Raw genomic sequence first — 21,727 nt, 5'->3', positions numbered from 1 at the left:
CCTCCAAAAAAGAATTGTGATGGTAACGGCTGATAATACATTGAACAAAGAAAAGGTCCACAGACTAAAAAAGGTGGAGGAGCTCTTCTTTACAGAAGACTGCCTGGTAGTAAATGCAGAAGAAATGGCACCACTTTGAAAAATCACCACCTTGTAAGCACCAATGTAAGAATTCATGAGCTGGGCGTGGTGGTGCATGCTTGTAATCCCAGCATTTGGGAGGCTGAAATAGGAGGATCAGGGTTCAAGGACAGCCTCAGCTACTTAGGCCCTTTGGAACTCATTGAGACCCTGCTTCAAAATAAAGAATAAAAAATAGGGCTGGAGTTGCAGCTCAGAATGTCCCTGGATACCACAAAATCCCCAGTACCCCCCCACACACAAATAATAATAAATAAAAATTCAGGTAAAGAGAAAAAAAAAAACTCTAGGGTCAAGGGTCACAGAAGCAGGGTGTATTTGTGTGCATGTGTGACCTGGGATTGAGCCCAGGCAAGCACTCTATCATGAAGCTATACCTCTAGCCCCTTCTTAAGATTTTATTTTGAAAGCCAGGTGTGGTGGTACATGCTTGTAATCCCAGTAATTTGGGAGGCCTAGCCTTCCACAATTTAGTGAGACTATTTAAAAATAAAATTAAAATATCGGGCTAGGGGTGTAGCATGGAGGTAGAATGTCCCTGGGTTCAATACCCTGTACAGGGAAGAAAAAAAAAGAAGTGGGGCATAGTGGCGCACACTTGTAATCCCAGCACTTGGGAGGGTGAGACAAGAGGATCGTGCAGGTTCGAAGCCAGCCTCAACACAGCAACGCAGTGAGACCCTAGTTCCAAATAAAATATAAAACACATCTGGGAATGTAGCCCAGAGGTAGAAGGCCCCTGGGTTCCATCCCCAGTACCACACACACACACACACACACACACACACAAAAGAGACATGGTCTCACTAGTTGCTGAGGCTGGCCTGCTCCTCCTGGCTTTGCCTCTCCCCAAATATGGAAATTGAACCTAGCAGCATTCTACCTCCAGCCCGATTTTATTTCTCACTTGAAGGAGGGTGCTGCTAAGTTACAAAGGCTGGCTTCCAGTCTGGGATCCTCCTGCCTCAGTTTCCCCACCTACGGGGATTACAAACCTGTGCCACACAGGGCTCAGAGGCAACTTTTTCAGAGTTTCAAAATATAACTTCACAAGCTACTTATTAATTTCAAAGTAAGAAAAGGTGACTTTACAACAGAGATACCTGGCACTTACCACTGTTACAAGTGACCAAACTTTGTTACCAAGAGACAATGCGACTTCCCTGTGTGATACCGTCCACTTCCAATCACTGGGAGCGCACAGGCCTGATCCTACCTGAGTCAGAAGAACTCCAAGGGACCACTGAGGCTTTCAAGCTCTCTGTGGGGCTGGCTGAGGCCTTCCTGAGTGTGGGCTGCAGCCCAGCACCTCCCTACTCCACCCAGCCTCCTGTTCTCATCTTTCCTTACCCTTCTTCCCCCAGTCCTACTTCCTGCCCTGCCTTCCTCTGGGTGGCGGCCCCAAGGGTGCCCCTTGCAGGCTCATCCCTATCTCAGACTGCCTCTTGGGGTGCCTCTTTGGGACAGCTTTTACTGGGTGTGTCAGAGAGCAGATGCTAAGATGGGATTCTGAAGCTGATGTGCCTATCCAGCTGGCTGTAAGGATTCCAGCACTGGAGGTGAATGGAGTACAAAGGTTCTACCCAGCACAGTATAGCAGCTTCTAAATGTGCAACTAGTTAAACTCCCACCAGGGATGAACTGGGATGGTATGACAGGCTTGAACCATGTATGAAATATTCTAAGAACAGGAAATCACAGGACCCTAAAATATAAAGACCAGGTGGCTATGCTTAACTGCTTTTCAGAAGCCAGTAAATGCAATTATCATAAGATAAACATAGAGGGGTGGGGTTGCCTGGTTAGTTGTGGAGAGAGTTCAGAGAACAAGGGATCCTTGCATGACACAGATGGACAGTCGACAATTGAACTACTTGACCTGCACAATCAAAACAATTCAAGGACAGGTGATTAGGTGGCCAAGACCAGTCACCCCAATAAGCACTCATTAGCCCTTGTTTAATTTCTGGGTCAAAGCGAGTTTGCAGACTGAAACTCTGTTGACTGAACGAGGGGCTGAGTCTTCAGGAAAAAGGCTACTACTACCAAATGGCTAAAGAATGACCATCATGCATCTGGAAGGACCAGTCAATGGCTGGTCCAATGACTGCTCTTGCATCTGGTTATGCAGGGGAATATACTTGTTTGGGGGAGGTACATGCTCAAGTGTTTTGGGGTTAAGTGTCAAGAGGTTTGCAATTTATTTCAAACTGTTCTGGGGTAAAATGTTATGTATATATAAATACAAAAATATAGCAAAATGTTAACAACCAGTAGATCTAGATAAAGTCTATCCTGTATTTATGGTTTCTCTTTCAACTTTTCTGTAGGCATGAAATTGTCCCACCTACCCCTCCCCATGCCATCCCACTTTGGCAAATGAAGAGGAAGTGAGGGAAGGGGGCTGTGAAATTCCAGCTATAAGAGAGTTTCAAAATGAATTGTTCAAGCCGGGCATGGTGGCGCACACTTGTAATCCCCGCGCTTGGGAGGCAGAGACAGGAGGATCGTGCAGGTTCAAAGCCAGCCGCGCTGGCTTAAGAGACCCTGTTTCCAAATTTAAAAAATATTTAAAAAAATAGGTCTGGGAGTGTAGCCCAGAGGTAGAAGGGCTTCCAGGAACCCCAGTACCACCAAAATAAATAAATAAATAAATAAATAAATAAATAAATAAATAAAATGAATTGTTCAGCATTTTCAAATAGCTACAAAATGTTCCAAGTAAGGTTAGGACTGAAACGTGTCCCACAGATTTGCCATCAAAAGTGTCCCTGAAAATCTTGGGGACAGACGTGTCAACGGAGTATTAAAGGAATGGAGTCACCTAGTACCTTCCTCCACTGCAGACTGTCATTTGTCTGAAATTCTATTTATTTTTTTCAGATTTGCTGGGTTTTCAAGACTTTTAAAAACGTGAATATTTACTATGTTCAAAGTTATGATATAGTTCCTGTAGGAGAAATATAGAGCTACTCAGAATATTTGGAGGACCCATGTAAACTCATATACAAAATATACATTTACTGCGATAGTAAAGAAGAGTATAATTAAGAGACCAAGTAGATCAGCCTTTATAAACTGGCTATTCACAGGCTGCCTCTAGCTTAACTGGGGATTGATTTGGTTTACAAATTTAAAAATTTAAATTTAGCTGGGCATGGTGGCCCACACCTATAATCCTAGTACTTCTGGGGCGTCTGATACAGAATAACAGGTTTGAGGGCAGCCTCAGTAATTTATGAGATCCTCAGTAACTTGGTGAGACTCTGTTGCAAAATTAAAAAAAGTAAAAAGGGAAGCTTGAGGGTGTGGTGGTGCATGCTGAGGTAATCCTCAGCATTAGGGAGGCTGAGACAGGAAGGATCACAGTTCCCAGACAGCCTCCGATGAGGTGAAAGGATCTCTTGACTGGCAACAGAGCAAGACCCAGATTTGAACTAAACAAGACAAAATTTTGTTCCAAATATTTAAAAATAAAGCGAGATATCACAACATCCCAATTTCTGGTATTTTGGAAAGATCCAGCAATTGCTCAGCTGGAGTTGGAAGGTGGCTCTGGAGTAGGCAATGATTCCCAGAACACAGCCCGCACACGTAATTGTTGTTGTTGTTGTTGTTTTGGTGGTACTGGGGTTCCTGGAAGCCCTTCTACCTCCAGGCTCACTCCCAGACCTATTTTTTTTATTTGGAAACAGGGTCTCCTAAGCCAGCACGCAAAGCTGGCTTCGAACCTGCGCGATCCTCCTGTCTCCGCCTCCCAAGCGCGGGGATTACAAGCGTCCGCCACCACGCCCCGGACGCATAATGTTTTTAAGGTAGTGGTTTAGCCTCTCGAGGAAATTAATCTTCCCATGCCCTAGATAAAGTCACAGTGTCCAGCAAAGTGCAAATGGGCAAACCACAGCCCACCAGCAACCTACCTATTTTTTATTTTATTTTGGTACTGGGAATTGAACCCAAGGGCATTTTACCCCTCCCCCAGCTACACCCCCTACCCTTTTTTGTTTTTTATTTTGAAACAGAGTCGCATTAAATTGCTGAAGCTTATTTCCAAACTGTGATCCTCCGGTCTCAGCCAGTACTGGGATTACGGGCGTGTGCCACTATACCACACCACACCACACCCGGTTTAGTCCCCATCTCTTTGCAGGGGAGAAACAAGTTTTACTGGAACAAGGCTGAGATTAGAAAGACGTGAAAGAAAGCAGGAATTTCTGACATGAAATTCGATTTTTAAAAATGTAGCAAAACATTGTTACCTTGATTCCAGCTTCTGAAGCCCCCTCCCTCCCCCACACTAATTTTTCACAGAGGCCTCCACCTAATTCCAGGTCTACTCTGAAGGGCTTTGAATGACTTACTGAAGACTCTGGACTCTAAACTGTACGGTGGCAAGCAGAACATTTTATTTGCTTTTTGTTTGAGCAGAGGCAAGAGTGGCTCAGATCCGCGTTTCGGGGAGCAGCTTAAATTCCCACGCCCCTACATTCTCACTGAACCCATGCATGTTAAATCTCTCGCATTTCCCCATCATAGACCAGCTCCCTCTGGTTTGCCCTTTAAATCCCTGACTTTGCACTTTTCCTCCTCCGCCAGCCCCTCACCCCCACCCCGAGGGAGACCCCCCAGCACCTGCAGTCGGCCGCCGCATCCCGCACCTCGCTCAGCACGTCCATTTCCGGTCCACTCCCAGGCCGGGGCGTCGACAGCGAGCCCATCGCTCTGCTCCCACGGGGCGGAGCTTTCTCATCGATGCGGTCGGCGCTCGTCTCGTGCTGCCTCGCCCCGGCGGCCGTCCAGCGGGAGGCGGAGCGAGTCCAAAATGGCGGCTCTCAGGCTGGCGCGCTCCGTGCTGCTGGGGCTTTGAGGTGGTCGCCGGGGGCGGCGGGGACGATTTCCCCGCCGCGGGGGCCGCAGAGGATGAATCGCAGGCTCTGCTAAGACCAGGCGGCGGGTCTGGAGAGCAGTGGCAGCGCGGGCTGCGGTGGCGTCCACGCAGCGGGATGTGCGAGAGTTACTCCAGGTCGTTGTTGAGGGTCTCGGTGGCGCAGATCTGCCAGGCGCTGGGCTGGGACTCGGTGCAGCTCAGCGCCTGCCACCTCCTCACCGACGTGCTGCAGCGCTACCTGCAGCAGCTGGGCCGGGGCTGCCATCGGTACTCTGAACTCTGTGAGTACCGGCCGGGCGCGGGAGGGCTGGAGCCCGCGAGCCCCGAGTGACACCTCGGTCTCCCCGGCGCTGCCCCGGCGCTGGGTGCTGGCCCGGCCCGGGGGCCGCCGCCGCCCCGGCCTCGCCGTGCCCTTGCAAACTCTGGGCATCCCTCGCTGCCTCTTCCTCATCCGCTAAGTTCCCGCCACAGCCCCGAGCCGGGTCTCTCGCAGCTCCACACCCTCTTCCCTCCCTCGCCGGGTCTCATTGTCTCCCCTGCGCCCTGCGGGGAGCCGCCCCCGGGATGCCCTGCACCCTCTCTCGCCCTGGTCCTCTTCGTCCTTTGCCCGCAAACTACTACAACTAGTTGTCACAGGCGCTCCGTCTACCGGCCGTTTCTTACAAGACTGGCCCTCCTTGAGCTCCTTAACTCCAGTCTCGTTGACAGCAGCCCGGCTCCGTTAGGGACACTCGTCTCTTCTCGCCGGATCTGCCCCCTCCCTCGGGCAACAGCCCCGCGGGGCTGACTTTCTCCTCGTCTCCGATTCAGTGAGCTTTGACTTCATTTTTTTTTTTTTTTTTTTTGGCTCCCTCTGTGTTTCATGTCAGAAGTGTGGCAGAGGAATCGTAGGTGATTGGCAAGGTTCTCCGGGTAATCTGGATACAGTGTTCGTGGTGTTAAGTGAACGTCTGGAAGTATCTCTCGCTGGTGGTATTTAGTAATTCGGAATATTTTATTTATGTCTTTATTTGCAGTACTGGGGGTGGGGGGATCGAAGCCTGGGTCTCGCGGTTTGGAATATTTGAATACAGGAAGCGCTTTATTTTGGTGACGTGTGAAGTACGCAGGTGTGTTGGAGGGTACCTGTCATTTATATTGCAGGTTACAGTGATCAAGGTGGTAAGCTGGAGAATGAGCGGAAGCATTTGATAGAATACTTTGTCTTGTTGAGGTGGTTACTTCATGAGGAAATTGAGGCCCATAAATAGGCTCCAGCTTTTATTGCCACGTCCATAGCGCTGCCAGAGTCATCTGTCCATAACACAAAGCTGACCCTGTCCTTCTTAGAAGCATTTCAGTTGCTCTCCATTGGTTCCAGGCTAAAAATATAAACTCTTGGTAGCTCCCAATTCTCCTTCTCAGTTCTTATCTTCTCCCGCTCTGCGGTACTAATCTGCAAGCCAGCTGAGCTACCCGCCTTTTCCGAAACATTTTAAGCTATCCACGCCTTTATGCATGCTGTTTCTTAGGGTGTCCATCACCCTCGGGTCCACCAGTAGTACTACTTACATTTCCAGATTCCCTTGCTCTGGGGAACTCATTTCATCTCATTTAATCCCATGTATAGTTCCATTAGGTTATTTATCATGTTGTTTTGTAGTTGTCTCTGCATGTCTCTTTTCCCTCCTCAAGAGAAAAAATGGATTATATTTGTATTCTGTAACCTAGTATGGAACCAAAAATATAATAGGCACCCAGAAAATATTTGCCGAATAAATGAATGAACTTATACGCTACTGCCTTAATAGCTATTTACTGACTTAGTTTTTTGAGTTCCTAAAGTGACCATATTTTCAATGCTTGATTTCCCTGATACTTCTAAACTGAAAACTGCAAAGTAACATTCATTTATTGTTACATTAAAAGTATGTAGCAGCAGATACTCTCCGGGCTCTGGCTTTTCTTTCAGTGGCTCCTCTGTGGTCCTGGTATACTGTTACCAGTATGGGTAGTATAGGTTATATTTTTGCCACCAAGTTCCCAAGTTGTGTACCTTTTGTGACTCAAAATATTTCCTGAATCATAGCTGTCTTTTCTGCCTTATACAGAACCAGAGCGCTTGGCAACTGGGTGTTTTAAAGACATCAAGGAGTCATTCTACAAGGCTTTAATGTGAACCTTTACCCAGTTTCTCTGGTCATTTTCCTAGTTTTAGTGAGAATGCTGTTGTCAGGTGCATCGTTCCCCATCATGGTTTGATGACTTTCAAAAAATGTGAATTTAGGTATACTTATTAGTTTGGGGTTCTCTTTTCAATACTATTCTTACCTTGGAATTAAGTTCTACAAGCCCAGGCTACCACTTTACAGTCTTGTATTCTATCCTGTTCAATTCTGGTTTTTTTGACAGACATTTATTGAGTACCACTTATGAACTAAGGCCTGTGCTAAGTGTTGGAGACATAAAATTACCAAGACACAGTCTGCCCACACAGTGTGTACAAGTATATCAAAATCTCAACACAGTTAAACCAATGGTATTTGTTTCTTTAAAAAAAAAAAAGTTAAAGCAACAATTGGAAGTTACTATTAATTCAACATAAAAGGAGCTTTTAAATTTTTCTAAGGTGACAGTCTCTCCCAAAGTAATAAGGAGCAGATGTTTCTGTATGTGCTTTGCAGATGTGTGTGTGTGTGTGTAGGGGGGATTCTGGGGATTGAACCCAGGGGCAGTCTCACTCCAAGCTACACCCTAGCCCTTTTTAATTTTTTTTCATTTATTTAATAATTTTTTAAACAGTCTTGGTTAGGTCGCTGAGGCTGATCTTGAACCAACGGTCTTCCTGTTTCGGCCTCCCAAATACTGGTATTATGGGTGTGCACCACCACACCCATGTCTGTGTGCTTTCTTATGAATGAAGTACGTGTGTGGGCCCTGAAAGCACAGTGACTCTTGCAGACTCGTAGTCTACCTTAATGATCGCATGGTACCAGCAGTAAATGGAAAAAGGACAGATGTTTGGGGGCTGTAGGTTCCAGGGTAGGATAACCTCGCAGGAAAGGTGAAACTGGAGTTGAGCTACGAAGCATGATTGTATAAAGGTGAGAGTATTCGGTTAGAGAATAGCATAAAGTAAGGTGTCCAAAGGAGGTTAATAAGTGGACCCTTTCAGGCAGCCAGCTGTAGCTTTATGTATGTAGCTAGTTCATTTGAAGGATGTAGAGAGGAAATATTCTGCAGAGTATAATCAGCTTACGGGGGGATCTAAAAGCTTTACAAAAGAAGTGAAACGTAGCAGGAAACTCCTAAATCGGGGAATACTGTGATGAAAGGGGCATTTGAAGAGAATGAACTGGTAGCGAAGCGCGCCAGAGACTGGAGTAGCACAATTTGAAACCATAATAGTGCCCCTCTTACATACAATTTTGCATTCCGAGATTTCAGCTGAGGTTACACGTGGTCTGAAAGTATTACGTGGAATAAGTCTTTAATAAAAATAACTTTGATTAGATTATAGTATCGGAATTGTTCCGTTTTATAATTATTTTCTTAATCTCTTGCTGTGCCTAATTTATAAATTGAGCTTTAACCTGGATCTGTATGTTTAGGGGAAAAAATGGGAGTGTATGGAGGATTCGGTACTCTCTGAGGTTTTGGCCATCTACTGGGGGTATTGGAATGTACACCCCAAGTACATCTATACTGATGTCGTAATAGTAGGTCTGTAGAGTTAAAAAAAAATCCAAAATCTGTAGCAAGAGATGGGGGGGTATGGAAGTGCAGGTCTTGGGTCGAGACTGCATCGCATGTGGAGGAATTTAAGATAATTCTAGTTTTTAGACTGGGAATAATAATGACTCTCGTAAGAATAGAAGCGGTGAAATGCATATCCGTGTTCACTAAGAGGAATAATGAGTATTACTTTTTTTTCTTTTATGCCTCACAGAAGTAACCCTTATTGTAGAAATATTCAGCCTGCAGGTGTTTGAAGTTAGAAGTAAGTCTCCTGCTTCAACCATGATTCTCCTGTGCTGCAGTTTCCACCCGCTGGAACTGTTAATCCTTGGCTGTATATCCTTCCAGACTTTTCTGTGCCCCATGAGCACCTGCAGGTCTATTTCTTGCCAAATTTGGATTCTTCTTTTCCACTTTGCAGTACGATTTAATTTCAGACCCGCTGAGCTTGAGGTGATCATAGAAGAGCTCAGTTAAAAAAAAAAATCCTTTAAACTCATTGGAAATTGAGAACTGGAATTTTCATAGACTTTTAAAGTACATAGGAACCTAGCCGGGCGTGGTAGCGCACGCTTGTAATCCCAGCGCTTGGGAGGCTGAGACAGGAGGATCACACAGGTTCAAAGCCAGCCTCAGCTATTGTGTGAGGCTTTCAGCAACTTAGCGAGACCCTGTTTCTGAATAAAGTATAAAATAGGTCTGGGATATAGCCTGGAGGTAGAAAAGCCCCTGGGTTCTACCCTCCAGTACCACAAAAATAAATAAATATGTAGGAACCTTAAGTTCTATTAAGGATAGGCATAGGAAATAGTTGCTTTTGTAAAGAAACTCACTATATCTAATGCTTTTTTTCTCTCTTTCTGGTCCTGAGGACAGAACCCAAGGGAGTTCTACCACTAAGCTACATCACTAGCCCTTTTTATTTCAGGGCCTCACTAAGTTGCCCAGGCTGGCCTAGAACTTGGAATCCTCCTGTCTCAGCCTCTTAACGTGCTGGGATTATAGGCATGTGTCACCATACCAGGCTTTACTCTACCTAACTTTTAATCATTTATTTTTATCCATTTTATATATTCTTCAAATTACACCTGAAAATTCATGTTCTTCCTTGTAAGTATTTTCTAATGTAAAAATTTGATTCAAGCCAGGTGTGGTGGCACACACTTGTAATCCCAGCATTTAGGAGGCTGAGACCGGAGGATCGCGGTTCGCAGCCAGCCTCAGCTACTTAGTGAGGCCCTCTGCAACTCAGTGAGACCCGGTTTCAAAATAAAGAATAAAAAAAAAAAATAAAAAATAAAAATTTGATTCAAGCCAGGCATGGTGGCACACGCCTGTAATTCTAGTACTTGGAGGTTGAGGCTGGAGGACCACAGGTTTCACCTCCAACTTCAACACCTTAGTGAGACTATCATCACGCTAGAGAAACACTGTTTCAAAATTAAAAATAAGTCTGGAGATGTGGCTCAGAGGTAGAATTCCTCTGGGTTCTGCCTCCAGTACTGAAAACAAAACAACGACCACCAAAAATAAAAATAATAGGGCTGGGGATCTAGCTCAGAGGCAGACCTCTTCCGGGTTCAATCCCCACAACACACACAGTTGATTCAGTGGTATGATTCAACAGGTACGTCCTGAGCATTTGCCAGATGCTGGTCCCCCGTTCTAGGTTCCAGGACCAAATGGGTCAGAGAAGAACAGAAATAGGATGAGCATTTACTTAGTCAGTACAGCATGGGTGATGAAAATAATATGGTGATGAAAATAATGTTAGTGTTTATTGGGCATTTACTGTGTGTTAGCCACTGTTTTCTGGATGCTTTTTGACCATCTGTAGATTTCTTTTTTTCTTTTTCTTGTGGTACTGGGGTTCCAGGCTACACTCCCAGACCTATTTTTAGATTTTTGTTTGGAAACAGAGTCTCTTAAGCCAGCATGGCTGGCTTCGAACCTGCGCGATCCTCCTGTCTCCGCCTCCCAAGCGCGGGGATTACAAGCGTGCACTACCACGCCCAGCCCCCCCCCCTTTTTTTTTTTGTATGTTGGTGTTGGGAATCAAACTTGGACCTCACACATGCTATACAGGAGCTAAACCATTGAGCTATTGCTCTGTAAATTATATTGATATTTGTTCTATACTGAGCTGATAGTATGATTTGACATGTTTTGGCCAATAGAACATGTTTAAAATTGACTTTATGGACTTCAAGAGTGAGTTTTCTATTAAATAATGTAATGCTGTATTTTTAAAAATCTATTAAATTTGAGATAGAAGGATCTCAGGTTTAAGAACAGCCTCAGCAACTAGTGAGACCCTGTATTAAAATAAAATAAAAAGGGCTGGGAGTGTCACACACACACACACACACACACACACACACACACACACACCTATTAAATTCTAGCTAGGTATGATGGCACACACCTGAGATCCCAGGACTTGGGAGGCTGAGACAGGGGAGTGCAGGTTTGACTCCATCTTCAGCAAATTTGTGTGACCCTGTTTCAAAAATTAAAAAGTAAAATTGGGCTGGGGTTGCAGCTCAGGGGTAGAATGCCTCTGGGTTCAATCCCTAACTAAACTACAAAAAAAAAAAAAAAATCTATCAATTGTTTCCAGTAATTAAATTTTAAATACATAGTATATTGATTCTGAGCTGTACATTTTTCTTCATATTTTCAAAAATGTTCCTGGGATTTTCTTAAAATAATTTGATTTGCTTTTGACTTTGTTTCAGATGGCCGAACCGACCCGATTTTGGATGATGTCAGTGAAGCTTTCCAACTTATGGGAGTTAGTCTGCATGAACTAGAAGACTATATTCATAATATTGAGCCTGTCACTTTCCCACATCAAATTCCTTCGTTTCCCGTTAGCAAGAACAATGTACTTCAGTTTCCTCAACCTGGAAGCAAAGATGCCGAGGAGAGAAAAGAATACATTCCCGACTACATGCCGCCCATCCTGTCTTCTCAAGGTTTGTGAGCACACCTCGTGTGTAGTGGCTGCTAATGAGGATTTAACCTTTCTACCTTTCCTTTCTGTGCAGTATACAAATTCTAGAAATGCAGTCAACGTACTTTTATGCTGTTTACAAATTATTCTAACTCCTAAACCAACAAACTTAGAGTTGGCATCACCAAGCAGAGCCACGGTGTAGTTGAGTAACGTCTGATGAGGCGTTTTTCCCCTTTAAATTTTAAGCAGGGGAGAACAGAATGTGTTCACAGAGAAAAGACATGAAGTAGGCATGTTCTGTGAGAGCAGGATGCTGAGTAAATTAGAGAACGTTTAAAACAAAAAGAAAAATTGGGGTAGCGCCCTTCTTCCCCCGTTCTTGTATTATTACTGTGAGATCAGTACCATTGCTGTGTATGCCAGAAACAGTGAGCAGTTGTGAATATCCACTGATATTGTTCAGACTTCGCTCCTTTTTTTATAGCAGGTAGAAATGTTTATTGTTTGATCATGTAGAACTTTTGAGTATAAAAGTAATCAGGCATAGTGATCAATCGCATTGCATAGTTCAGTCCTGCAGCATTTTATATGTAGATCACTAATTTCACAGAGATTCTCAGAAGATACTTGGGTAATTGGTGGAATTGGTGGTCTCACTTATAGATGATATATATACATATATACATGTATATATTTACACACACACACATACATATATACTATAAAAAAATGGAAAAGTTAGAGCCAGGCGTGGTGGTGCACACCTATTATCCCAGTACTTGGGAGGCTGAGATTGGAGGATCGCAGATTCGAAGCCAGCCTTAGCATCTCGTGTCATCTTATCGAAACCCTGTTTCCGAATAAAAAATTGGAAAAAAAATAGAGCTGGGGTTGTAGCTCTGAGGTGGAAGGCCCTGGGTTCAGTCTCCAACACCACACACACACACACACACACACACACACACACACACACACATGGCATTTTTAAAATTCTAAAACCAAGATGATGTAAATTATGCCAGAAATAAATTTATGTCTGTTTTTAATCGTGGCAATGAAATATAATATAAAAGTGACAGTTGTATCCATTTTCCGATGGACAGTTCTTTGACATCATATTACTGTGCAGCCATTTGCACCATCCATCTCTAGAGCTTCGTCAGTCTACTCAAATGTCCCTACTGAGCATAAACCCCGCTCGTCACTTCTCCCAGCCCCTGGAAACTGCTTTCATTTTCTCTTTCTATAAATTTGTCTTTCCTAGTAGTTCTTAGAAGTGGAATCTTACAGTATGTGTCCTGTGTGTGTGTGTGTGTGGGGGGGGGGTTCTGATGGTGAAACCTAGGGCGACCCTGCCACAGAGCTACATCCCCAGCCTTCTTTAGTTTATATACTGAAGGGGTTACGTTACCCAGACTGACCTCAAACTTGCGATCGTCCTGCCTCAGTCTCCCATGTCTTTGGGATGTCAGGCATGCACCAGTGTGCCCAGAAGTGTTTCCCTCTTTATGACTGGATTATTTCACTCAGCGTAATGTCTTCAAGTTTTATCCATGTTGTCGCATGTATCAAAAGTGTCTTGTGTTTGAAGGCAGAATAACCTCACATTCTATGGGTCTTCCACATTTGTTAATCTATCACCAGTCAGTGGACATCGCTGGCGTCTACCTCTTGGCTGTTGTGAATAATGCCGCTCTGAACATTGGTATACAAACGTCTGATTAAGTCCCTGCTTTCAAGTTTTGTTGTTTAGTACTGGAGATTAAACTCAGGAATATTCTACCTCCAAGCTACACCCCTGCTCTCTTCTTTCAGTTCTTTTGGGTACATACTCAGAAGTAGGATTGTCGGATTACACAGCAATTCTGTCTCAAGGTTTTTGTTTGTTTTGGTGCTGGGGACTGAATCCAGGGCCTCGCGCATCAAAGCCAATGCTCTCCCACTCGGCTCTGCTCTCCGCAGCTCTCTGTCTTGTTTTTAAAGACCCAGCATGCCATTTTCAACAGCAACGGCAGAATTTTACCTTCCCACCAGCAGTGCCCAAGGGTTGCAGTTTCTTGCTATATGTTTCTTATAATATCTTATTCTGCTTCACTCTGAGCTAAACCTCTAGCCCCTTTTATCATCATTATTATTATTTTTATTTTAAAACAGTTGCTAATGGTCTCACTAAGTTGCTGAGGCTTTCCTTGAGCCTGTAATCCTCCTGTCTCAACTTCCCAAGTGCTGGGATTACAAGTATGTTCTACTGTGCCCGGCTGACTAGGTTTAAATTTGGATAATTGTTATAACCTCTGCATGCCCATGTTGCTGCATCTGAAAAGCTGGGCACATACTGGACCTAAGTTGTAATGCTGTGTTGGGGATTGGTGGGCCATCATCAGACATTGAATCTTGGGTGCAGTGAGCTTGACTGAATCATGTTAGTGTTATAATTAATTGTGCTCAAGATAAAGCTTTTATTCACCTTTGTTATTAGCCAATGATTAATAATGAGAAGTGTTCACTACAACCTTTTGGAAAGTTTCTATAGTTTCCTTGGGAAACAGACTCTGCTCAACAGCTTAGTAGGTCTTTTTTTCCTATGGTACTGCGATTGAACCCAGGGGCATTGTACCTCTGACCTGCACCTGCAGCCCCATTTTATTTTTGTTTTTGAAACTATCTCACTGGGTTGCTGGGAGTCTTATTAAGTTTCTGAGGCTCGTCTCAAACTTGTGATTCTCCTGTCTCAGCCTCCCGAGTACTGGGATTGTAGGTGTGCGCCACCACGCCTGAGTTTAGTGTTCTTTGGAGTTTAATCATGACTAAAGCCAGAAATCAGCATCAACAGGGCCTAGGATGGTGCCTTAAATAAAGTGTGTCATCAGCAGACATTCTGGAACTGAGTTGGACACTGGAAGGAGGGGGAGGAGAGAAGGGGAAAAGGAGGAAAAAAGGAGATACAATGAGCGCATTTAAATGCCAGTGTTATCAAGGGAGCATTCCTTGGGCAGAGGCTTGTGGTAGTTGGATGGGAAAGAACTCCGTGTTCTAGAGAGGCCTGGAATGTCAGGTGGTCTTGGAACGTCTTTGTTTTCCCTAAGCGTGACTTATTAAACACCCTGGATCTCTTACTGAAGGCTTTTTTTCACTGGAAGGCCACACTTATTAGTTCCCCAAATTAACAATTGTGCTAAGAAAACCTGAATGCAAATCAAACGATGGGAGGAAACAAGTCATTATAGAGGAAGAAACTGAAAAAAGATATGAATGCATAAGTAATTAGTACGTGAATGGTCCTCAGAATGATAGGCGATTATGAGTTTGCTTTTGGTTTTGTGTTCGTGGTACTGGGGAGTGAACCCAGGGACATTCTACCCCAGCCCTAGTTTGCGATCTTTATTACAAAGCAAGGTCTCGATAGGTTGCTGAAAGTCCGCCTACGTTGCTCATCCTCCTGTCTTAGTCTCTCAAGTACCGGGATTAGATTGTGAGCTTTATACCAGCGGATGAGACAGTGATCACGTTTAATAGTCAGAACTTAGGTACATTATCAGGTGGCCTGTGATGGAACCAGAATTGTCTTCTCCATGTTAAAAATTTTATTTTAGTCCATGTTTTCTGTGCCTTCGGTAGCTTTCTATTTTGTGGTTTCTGTCTTCTTAAAGAAGTTTGGACTCATGGGACTGGAGGTGTATTTTAGTGTAGAGTGCTTGCTTAACATGGGAAAAGCTCTGGGTTTAATACCCAGCACTGCAAAAATAAATGAATGAATATATATATATATATCTACCTCTAGACCCTGGATTAATCTTAGTCCTTGGTTAATGCATACAATCTATACTTATTTAGAGTTGTGTAATTATTTTTAATAATATATTAAGCCCCAGGAAATTGACTATGCAAAATTGAAGTTGACTCTTAGATAGTAATTTACCCTTAGTCATTTGGTTTTTATTTTACTTGTGCAGCGTGCAAATATGACACAATAAAATTCCTTTAAAGTTAAGGGTTATCGCGTTTAAATACTGCTAAGGAGCCAGGGTCGGTGGCACATGCTTATAACCCCAATACTTTGGGCGGCTGAGACAGAAGGATCACAGGTTCACAGCTAGCCTCAGCTACTTGGTGAGGCCCCCCCAACAACATGCCCCTGGGTTCTATCCCCAGTACCACAACAGCAAAAGAAAGGCAAGAAGGAAAGGAGGAGGAAGGGAGGGAGGGAGGAATGAAGGAAGGAAGGAAGGAAATAAAGAAAGAAATAAGAAATAGGGCCTTTAGTGTAGCTCGGAGGTAGGACATCGCTGTGTTCAATCTCCAGTACCGCAAAAATAACTAACTAACTAAATAAATAAATACTGCCAAGGTACTGTAACTAAAATATCAGATTTATATTGGATAATGAATGAATGTCAAAAATAGTTGAGTGATTTTTAGATATTGCTGGTGATTATTATATGACAGCAAATTTGGGGGTTTCTTTTCTCGATTATTTGAAGCAAAAGAATATTAATTCATTTAAAGCTCGTATGCAACGTGAACCATAAACGTTTTTAAAAGGTGGTAACAGGAGCTTTGAGAACTCTCTCCTTCCCTCCGCCTCCACTGCCTCCCCTCCTTTTCTCTCTGTGTTTTCGGGATGGCCGTTTCTGTGTTCTCCGCAGGTTACAAGCTCCTGGTCAAGCAGTCCTGCCTCCGCTTTCTGAGTGCTGGAGCTAGAGGTGTGCATCCACACCTGGCCTTCCTTTTCTCATGTCAGCTAACACAGATTATCTAAGGAGCAAAAATATGGCTAATATGCACATGGTTCATAAAGATTTATTAAGTGATAGGTAGAACAATAAGATGCTTATTAAAACCTTTTCCCTGTTCTTGCAGAAAGGATATAAAATGCAATCTTAAGGTTTCTCTTTCTTAATATGGCTACATAAATCAACTTACTAAATCATTTATAATATAATTTTTTTTGTGTGTGTGTGTGTGGTACTGGGGGTTGGAACCCAGGGGCTTTCTACCTCTGGGCTACACCCCAGCCCTATTTTAAAATTTACTTGGAAACAGGGTCTCACTAAGTAGCTGAGGCTGGATTTGAACCTGTGTGATCCTCCTGTCTTAGCCCCCTAAGCACTGGGATTACAAGCGTGCGCCACCACGCCCGGCTACAATATGGTTTTTTTATGGGTGCAGCATGTTAGAATGTTCCTAGTCTTCTGATCACTGGTACAAAGTGTGGTATGTATGTACAGAGGTGGACAACTTTGGTAATGAAATCGCTTATAAATAAAAGGAAAATAAAGTTTTTTATTTTCTTTCTATTTTCTTAAGAGCCACAGGCAGGGCCAAACTTGGTCATAAAATACTGTTAGCAAGCCGGGCGTGGTGGCCCACGCTTGTAAATCCCCGCACTTGGGAGGCGGAGACAGGAGGATCGCGCAGGTTTGAAGCCAGCCGCGCTGGCTTAAGAGGCCCTGTTTCCAAAAAATAAAAAAGTATAAAATAGGTCTGGGAGTGTAGCCCGGAAGTAGAGGGCTTCCAGGAACCCCAGTACCACCAAAAAAAAAAAAAAAAGAAGAAAAGAAAAAAGACTCAGCTTCTTACTGAGTTTATAGTTTTCCCAAGTTATTTTATATTTCTGAACTTTATATTCATCTATAAAGTAGGCAAAATACCGATCAAACTGGCCAAGGGAAGGTCGAGATATTTTACATGACCTTCATATAAAATAGGACAGTGCCAAACATAAAACACTTAGCAGTGGGTGCTAATCCTCTTCCCATCTCCTCATCCTTACTCTTAGGAATTTGCTTACCTTTGACTTGAAATACAAATTTAGCAAGTCACTTTAAAACAAAAATAAATGGAAAGCAGGATTAATATCCCATGCTTCCCGTGGAGGGAGCAGAGACCACGGCTGGCCTGGGGCTGTGTGTGGGGCTGCCTGTTCTCAGCAGTGTGAAGATGGCCGAGAGGAGATGGCAGGGGAAGCGGTTCTTAGCCGTCCGTGCCTCGGCGTGTGTTTAGAAGCCAGACCTCTTGAGACTATTTTATACCCACATGTTTTTTGCTTACAATGGTATAGTTCTGATGGCTGGAACCCAGTGTGAAGTATGGTATCCCACTTGGTCATACATATTTTCAGATTCACACTACTACCGTAATTTTTGCTTTGTTTATTGTGCTGAAGAATGTCTGAAAATAGCGCACGAGGCCAGAGCCCCTGCTGGCGCTCAGACTGTGGTCAGGAGATGCAGGTCTTCCCGGGGTCTGTTGACTGGTTCAGAGAGTTGACGTGAGAAAAGAGAAATAGAAGCCAGGCATTGTGCTTTACCTGCAGAAAACTTAACCAACCTCTGTAACTTTGGCAAAGATACTGGAATGGTGCTACCTTTGGAGGCTCTATTTTAATTTTTTAATTTTTAAATAGACTCTTTTAGAACAGTTATAGAATTACAGAAGAAATAAGAAATACAGAGGGTTCCTTTATATTCTGCTCCCATTTTCCCCTGTTAATGTTTTATACAAGCATGATACATTTGTTATAATTAATTAACCAATATTGATACATTATTATTAATGGAAATCTGCATTTTGTCCATCCATAGCTTTTACCTAATGCCCTTTTTCTGTTCCAAGATCCCATCCATGAAATAGGTTTTCCAGACTTTTATTGTTTTGAGTTTTGAAGATTATGTGTCAGGTATACTATGGAATATTCCTCTATTGAAATTTTTCTGATATTTTCTCATTATTAGACGGGGCTGTGAGTTTTTTTTGGTGAAAGACTACAGAGGTAAAGTATCATTTGATCACATCCTACCAAGGTTATAACATGCGTCAGCATCATTCATCTCTGCTGGCGTTGACCTTGGTCACTTGGCCAGCACGGTGTTTATCGGGGATCTCTACTGCAGTTACTCTTTTTCCCCTCTTTCCGTGCTGTAATCTCTGAAAAGAGGTTACTGTGCAACCCACACTTAATGAATGGAAAGCTGCATTTCCCCTCTTGGAAGGGGAACGTTACATAAATTATTTGGACCTATTTTGAATGAGTAGTTGTCTCATTTCTGCCCAAAGTTTCTATTTTTATTATGAAGCTCTTTTTTTTTTTTTTTTTTTTTTGGTGGTCCTGGGGTTCCTGGAAGCCCTTCTACCTCTGGGCTACACTCCCAGACCTATTTTTTATTTATTTATTTTTTGGAAACAGGGTCTCTTAAGCCAGCGTGGCTGGCTTTGAACCCGCGCGATCCTCCTGTCTCTGCCTCCCAAGCGCGGGGATTACAAGCATGCGCCACCACACCCGGCTATGAAGCTCTTTAAAAAGTAAAAATTCCAGGTTTGAAAAAAATTTAAAAAGTAATACAAACTTGTTGAAAAAAAGCACATCCCCCAAGATACTAAGGCCAGAATGAGAAGCGCGTCCTGTTCTCCTCCTGCACTGGTCTCCTGCCCGCTCTGATCCTCGTGGCTCGCCTCACCTGGAACCCAGGACCCCTCAGCTGCTGTTTCTTGGATGGGATTACTACTGCAGTCCACCTACCCGCCTGTCCTTTGTTCTCTTTATTTCAGGTATTTTTTTTTTATAGCAACAGACCATCCTTTTGTTTGAAACAGCTCTTGGTGAGATCACCAGTTACTATCTAATTGACTGAGCTAAAGAATATTAAAGAGCCGGGCGTGGTGGCCCACGTTGTGATTCCAGTACTTGGGAGGCCAAGACAAGAGGATCACAAGTTCATGGCCAGCCTCAGCTACTTAGTGAGACTCTGTTTCAAAATAAAGAATAAAAAATAGGACTGGGGGTGTAGATCTGAGATAGAATGCCCCTGGAGTCAATCCTCAGTATCACACACACACAAAAGAATATTTGATAGCCTTTTAACTGCCTCCCAGTTCAAGAACTAGAACTTCACAACTGTCTTAGGAGCCCTTATGTGCTCAGCTCTATTCAGAGTCCCCCCTCTTAAAATGGCCACTATCTCAACTTAATAGGAATGACTTTTTGCCTTCGTTTTATTAGCCAAGTGTACATCCCCAGAGCCGTAAATTTAATGTTCCTAGCTTTTAAGTCTTTCAGTTTGAAGGTTTCCTGCCCCCGCCCCCTTCCTTTCTTCATCTAATAGTTTCTGTGTTGAGGACCGTGGGTCATCTGACGCTCAGTTGGATTTTGCTGATTGCGCCCTCAGTGTGGCTCAGCGTCTGCTCTGCGGATGGTCAGTGAGAACGTGAGGCCTGGCCAGACTCGGTCTCAGGCCTTGGCAGGGTGCAAGTAGTATTGTATTCCTTCCTCAGGAAGCTGATGATGTCTGGATTTCACTGTTTTTATATTAGCCGTGTTGATGCTCAGTACTCAGACCCACTAAGTCAGTGGGGGTTGTAAAATAGTGATGTCCTATCATTTTGAGTTCATTCTAGGGTTGGAATAATTTTATAAGGAAACCCTTATCCTCCTCCACTATTTAGTAACCTAGTGGTATAGATCTTATAGGGAAAGCAAGATAAATACTTGTTTTTCTCATTTTAGATGCTCAGTTTTCAGGGCTATGATTGTTTCTTCGCTATCTGTAGAACGTGACCAGGTGGTGGTGGTGGTGTTGTCTTGTGGTACTGGGGATTCAACCCAGACTCATTCTGCCTACGAGCTACATGCCCAGCCCTATTTCATTTTTTATTTGGAAACAGGGTTTTGTGAAATTTTTGAGAGCCTTGCTAAATTTCTGAGGCTGCTTCAAACCTGAGATCCTCCTGTCTCAGCCTGCCAAGCACAGGATGATAGGCATGTGCCACCATACACAGGGAAAGGACTAGTTTTTTAAAATCTATCATTATGAACTCATTATGGTCCTCTAGCCTCGGCCTTTTGAGTAGCTGGAATTACAGGTGTACATCACCATGTCCAGCTCTTTTTATTTTGCTATTTTAATTTTTCTGTATATGTGGTACTAGGGATTGAGGTCAGAGTCATTCTACCTCCAAGCAATACCCAGCTTTATTTTATTTTTAAACAGGGTCTCACCAGGTTAACCACACACTGGCCTCAAACCTGCAATCCTGTCTCAGCCTGCCAAGTAGTAGGGTTACAGGTCTGAGGCCCGCACCCAGCTGGTGCAGTATATTTCAAAGAAGAAGAGGTGGTTCTTCCTAATTGAGGCTTTCTACCTTTGAGCTTTGCGCATGCTCTCCTCCTCCCTCCACACTCCCCTCTGGTAGCGACTATTCTACTTGCTGCATATTTGAGTTGAATTGTTTTGTGTTCCAGGGTCTCATAGTGTTCACCTGTTCATACTGTTGCAGGTGATGAAATTTCTTTTGTAAAGCTGAGTTGTATTGTTGGACAAGCTTGCCACATCCCCCATCACTTCCTCCATGGCTGGACACAGGTGCGTCCGTAGCTGGCCTCGTGAGTGTGGCAGGGAAGGAGGGACACTCCGCCTGAGTGCCGACCTGGGCCTGAGGGACACCCGGAGCGGCCTGCTGTCCAGTCCTTGTTAGTTTTCTCTTTAACTGTACGAGAAGCCCCATACAGTTTTCTATCATGGCTGTGCTAACTTACATCTTGACCAATGGTGTCTAAGGGTGATCTTTTCTCCGTGTCCTTGTTTGCACTTGGCTTTGGGCTTTTGGATAATCGGCCTTCTGGCTGATGTGAAGTGATAGCCCACTGTGGTGTTGTTGTTGTTGTTGTTGTTGTTGTTGTTGTTGTTGTTGTGTTACGTGGGGGCGGTACTGAGGATTGAACCCCGAGACATTCTACCTCCATGCTACACGTCCAGCCCTGTTTTTTATTTTTATTTTTATTTTGAAACAAGGTCTCGCTAGGTTGATGAGTTTCACTGCTTGCTGAGGCTAACCCAGGATCCTCCTAGCTCAGCCTCCCAAGTACCGGGATTGCACCCCTGGCTCTCACTGTGGTTTAACTTGCTTTTCCCTTTTTTTTTTAATAATGTATTTTTTTTATCAAGTAGTATGTAATCAAAAGTTTTATGTTTAAATACCTTCACCTATTGTTTGTAGCATTGTATTATCATAAACTTTATCCTTGG

At 43.7% G+C, this 21,727-nt stretch overlaps 1 protein-coding gene across 1 annotated transcript in view; it reads left to right on the top strand.

The window, feature by feature from the left end:
• Window positions 1–5,144: 5,144 nt before the first annotated feature.
• The window catches only part of TAF3 (TATA-box binding protein associated factor 3), a gene marked incomplete at both ends in the record, with an annotated part of 133,353 nt that continues 116,770 nt past the window's right edge, over window positions 5,145–21,727 (top strand). The window contains 2 exons of the mRNA XM_080717014.1: window positions 5,145–5,310; window positions 11,485–11,724. Coding sequence (XP_080573140.1) covers window positions 5,145–5,310; window positions 11,485–11,724 — 406 coding nt within the window. The remainder of the gene's footprint in view (window positions 5,311–11,484; window positions 11,725–21,727) is intronic.

Source organism: Muscardinus avellanarius (assembly GCF_963383645.1).
Source record: "Muscardinus avellanarius genome assembly, chromosome: 20".
Lineage (NCBI taxonomy): Eukaryota > Metazoa > Chordata > Mammalia > Rodentia > Gliridae > Muscardinus > Muscardinus avellanarius.
Note: the sequence above shows the minus strand (reverse complement) of the source record. Positions and strands in the feature narration are given on the sequence as shown.